The sequence below is a fragment of the Chaetura pelagica genome, unplaced genomic scaffold, assembly GCF_000747805.2.
Source record: "Chaetura pelagica isolate M959 unplaced genomic scaffold, ChaPel_1.0 scaffold210, whole genome shotgun sequence".
NCBI lineage: Eukaryota > Metazoa > Chordata > Aves > Apodiformes > Apodidae > Chaetura > Chaetura pelagica.
This window is the reverse complement of record NW_009951862.1, coordinates 194090-198469: the sequence shown is the minus strand read 5'-3', so window position 1 is coordinate 198469 and position 4380 is coordinate 194090. Positions and strand designations below refer to the sequence as shown.

The 4380-nt window shown below is 49.9% G+C and overlaps 1 protein-coding gene across 3 annotated transcripts in view; it reads right to left on the bottom strand.

Moving 5' to 3' along the window:
- Positions 1–765: 765 nt before the first annotated feature.
- KLHL8 (kelch-like family member 8) overlaps positions 766–4380 on the bottom strand; it is a 12970-nt gene continuing 9355 nt past the window's right edge. For all 3 annotated transcript variants that reach the window (XM_009993593.1, XM_009993601.1, XM_009993608.1), the window contains 4 exons: positions 3537–3705; positions 2836–2995; positions 1253–1454; positions 766–889 (listed from right to left, as the gene is read on the bottom strand). In XM_009993593.1, coding sequence (XP_009991895.1) covers positions 766–889; positions 1253–1454; positions 2836–2995; positions 3537–3705 — 655 coding nt within the window. The remainder of the gene's footprint in view (positions 890–1252; positions 1455–2835; positions 2996–3536; positions 3706–4380) is intronic.

Genomic DNA, 4380 nt, shown 5'->3' with positions numbered 1-4380 from the left:
TACCCTGGTTGCTTCAGAAATGACCTCTCAACAGAAACCTGACTTTTGAGGAGAGGTGTTTAATACAACTTGTAATGAAGAGTTGGGTGTTCCAGTGGCTAAACCTGGGTCAAGAATCTTTGCATCTTTCTTACTAGTGGATAAGCTTGAGGAAGTACTTTGAAAGACAGGTTTCAGCCTGAGTACCTGCAATTCCCACTGCTGCTAGCAGTCCCTTGGGAGGCAGGCAGCAACACTTCTCTGTTCCTGTTAGGTTGGTGTGCAACAGGGAGGTTGTTACCTTCTAAAACCTTGTGTTACACAGCTCTTGTACAATTAGGAAATAAGGATACATTCCTGGAAATACGTTACATTAAATGACACTAGCGTCTCGCAGAAAACATGTAGCAGGGCCTTTGGGTGAGGCTCATCAGTACCAGCTGGTCTCTCTCCTCAGCCCAGGCCGGGGTCACAGCTCAGTCATGAATCCCTGCAACAGCTGCCTCAAAGGATTGTACAATTGCAGCTTTCCAAAAATGGGATTGTTGCAGCTCTTGGCAGGTTTTCTCCTGCGAGTCAGACTTTTCCTTCCATGTATTCACGGGCTTCCCTCTATCCCTTTTGACAGAAAAGCCACCAGAAGCTCTGTAGCTGCAGCAGGTAGCATTGACAGGAAGAAAACATACTGGTTTTATTTCTGACCAGACCACACAAAACACGGTGTGTAGAAGCTCCGCGGTGCCTCCTCACTGTCATTCCCCAGGGATGCGGAGGAGGCAGCAGAGCTCACATGCAGTCCACAACGTTGCTGGGTCCTTGTCCCACATCCCGGATCTGGCTGCTGAGACAAGAGCAGACAGCCACTCCTGCCCCTGCCCTGCAGTGCGACACGGAGCCCACCAGCTCCCACCTGAAGAAGATGGCAAGAGACAAAAGCAGAGTAAGTTCCTGCCCTGAGCAACCAGGAAGCATTTCTGTTCTGTGCCTGAAAGGCCCCTGGACAGCCCAGCTGTCTGCTCTGCACAAAACCACACTCTGCTGGTTTATTCTGACTCTTTCTCTGGTATATTTAGTGTGAACCAGAAGAAAAATTCTTCTGGAATGAAGGACAGTGGGTGGAGAGGAGAAGCTTCATGTTTACAAGAACAGCCCAGTGACAGATGCAGCTCTCCTGCCTTATTACTTAATGACTCCTCCTGCTGCACACCAATTCTGTTACCTTCTGCTTTCCTTCCACTGCCTTATCAAGCCAGACAAAACCCATGTACATTACCTATTCACCAGGGGGTCAAAGGCTTCCACAGTGTTCAGGTAGGCATTGCCATTATGGCCTCCAACTGCAAAGATCTTCCCCATCAGGGTAGCTATGCCCACACCACCCCTGGGAGTGGTCAGCTCTGCCACGTACTCCCACTTGTTACTGCGGGGGTCAAACCTCTCCACTGAGCTCAGGGGGGAGTTGTCATCAAAGCCACCTGCAAAGAAACCAGCATGTTACCAGTTTGAGCCACTGGTGATATCCAGACTGGTGTTAAAAGGCTGTTCTCTTAGTGTCCAGCTCCATTTATTCACATGAACTTCACAAGCTCCTAAAACTCCATCTGACTGCCAAGAGTGACAATTTGCTCTACTCAAATTGCAAGGAGAGGTGTTACTCTGATTTTTCCCCTTCTATTCATCTTATGTGTGGTTATAATGGAGGTGTTTCTAATTTGGAGTAGAAAATAAACCTTGAGACCAGCAAAAGGATGGTCCTAATTTTATGCTGCCTTAAGCAAAACATAGTATTTTCCAATTACAGCATTGCTTAATATTTAATTGGGCAAAAAAAGGCCTCAAGTAAGACCACAGGGATGTGTTCCCCTTGCTGGGGCAGCTGTCAGAGGAATGTTTATCCTGGCCAGGATAGTTAATTTGCTTCCTAGCAGCTTGTATAGTGCTTTGTTTTGGGGTCAGCATGAGAAGAATGTTGGTAACACTTGTTGGTATTTCAGTTTTGCCAAAGAATGTTTGTGGTAAGTCAAGGACTCTTCAGCTTCGGGTGCTGTGCTGGGTGAGGAGCTGCACAACAACCTGAGAGGGAGCAGAGCCAGGACAGCTGAGCAAAGGGACCCTCCATCCCACAGGATATCAAGTGGGGGGGAGTTGGCTGAGGGGGATCACTGCTTGGGAACTAGGTGGACCCCAGTCAGTGGGTGGTGAGCAGTTTTGCTGTGTCACATGTTTGATATATACTATTATTATAATAATCATCTTTGTTCCCTTGTTTAAGTTTCTCCTCCTCCATGGATGGATTCCAGCCAAGGATGGGTGTGAACTGGCACCAGACACACGCAGAGGGAAGGGAAGGGTGGTGCTCAGTGTTGGCTGGAGGTCACCTCCACCAAGGCAGAGCTCTGCAGCCACCACTACAGCCCTCCTGGCATCTTCCTCCCTCAGGAAAGCAGGTAAATGCAAGGTAGAGCAGAACAAGGCAGGCCTAGGGCAGCCAGCTGTGGAGTAAGTGTCACCACCATGTGAAAAGCTGCTATAGTCTACACTCAGAACAGAACTAGAGTGCTTAAGAAGTGTGTGAATTTAAGACTCATTTTCCTAGAAGGAAACTCAAGACTAGTGAGTCTTAAGAGAATTTTCAATGTACTGTTCTGACCAGTACAGGCCTCCTGGAATGTGGGTCAGGAGCTGCTTTGTACCCTAGACTACTAAGCCCTGGTTGTGCTTGCTTTCTTCTCCTGCCTGAGAACACAAAGCCCAGGTCAGGTCTGTCTGTTCCCTAGTTCCTCCAGCACCAGCAACCTCTTCCAAAGGCCTGTCCTTGGCAGAGACAGCACTACCAAAAGCCACCTGCCTACTCACCCACAACGTACAAGCAGCCATGGAGCTCACTGACCCCATTGCCAGCTCTTCTCTGACCCATCTCCTTCACTTCCATCCACTTATCCAGATGGGGATTATATTTCTCCACACTGGAAAGAGATGCTACCCCATCATTGCCACCCACAGCATAGACATGGCTCTGGAAAAGCAGAGAGATTAGTTGTCATGTGTTTACTGGGCTTTTCAGAAGCAATGTTAAAATTATAGGGGGGGAAAAATGGTATATTCATAAGGTCCTAATAATTTTATTTAATGTCAACAACAGACTTAATTGGAAGATAAAGTAAGTTAATTAAGGAAGTGAAAAAGCTAAGTAGTGTTGCAGATGTTTTGCGAAGTCTATATGGTGCCAGGGGGGTGAAGGTACAGGTGTCTTCAGAGCTTTTAAACATAGTGACCAACTTCTGAAAGAGACATGAAGCTTGGTGGTGTTAGAAGGGTCCTGGTACTTGCTCCCAGCACCTGTTGAATCAGAGTGCAGTTCTGTTTGATGTGAGTGCTCTCCTCAAGGCCCTCCCCTTGTGCACAGCTCCACAGCCTTTGCATGACTGGAGGTGCTCAGACCCACCACCTGCGTCTCATTGATCTTGTGCTCTGCTGTGTAGAAGCAGCTTGAAAAGCAGGTTTGATTCTCAGCTGACACCTGACTAGGGGAGTGTGGGGGGGAAACAGTCACTTACCAGGAGGGCTACAGAGCCAACTCCTCCCCTGGGAGTGTTCATGGGGGCCACTGTGCTCCACCGGTCAGAGTCGATGTCGTATCGCTCCACGTCGCTGAAGCAGGTGTTGTCATCCAGCCCCCCAATGGCATAAATGGGGCCACCCAGGGAGGCCAGAGCAATTCCTCTCCTGAAGAAAAACATGGGGTCCATCATAGAATCACAGATTGGTTTGAGCTGGAAGGGACCTTAAAGATCATCTAGTTCCAACCCCCTGAATGGGCAGGGACATCTCCCATCAGACCAGGCTACTCCAAGCCCCATCCAACCTGCCCTTCAACACTGCCAGGGATGGGGCAGCCACAGCTTCCCTGGACAACCTGAGTCAGGGTCTCACCACCCTCACAGCAAAGAATTTCCTCCTCATGTCCAACCTCAATCTCCCCTCTTCCAGTTTTAATCCATTCCCCCCTTGTCCAAAGCCCCTCCCCAGCTTTCCTGGAGCCCCTTCAGGCACTGGAAGGTGCTCTAAGGTCTCCCTGGAGCCTTCTCTTCTCCAGGCTGAACACCCCAACTCTCTCAGCCTGTCTCCAGAGCAGAGCTGCTCCAGCCCTCTGTCTTCACGGCCTCCTCTGGACTCTCTCCAACAGCTCTACATCCTTGTGTTGAGGACTCCAGACCTGGGCACAGCACTGCAGGTGGGGTCTCACCAGAGCAGAGCAGAGGGACAATCCCCTCCCTGGCCCTGCTGCCCACGCTGCTCTTGCTGCAGCCCAGGACAGGGTTGGTTTCTGGGCTCCAGCGCACGGTGCCGGCTCGTGTTGAGCTTCTCGTCCACCATCTCCCCCAGGTCCTTCTCATCTCA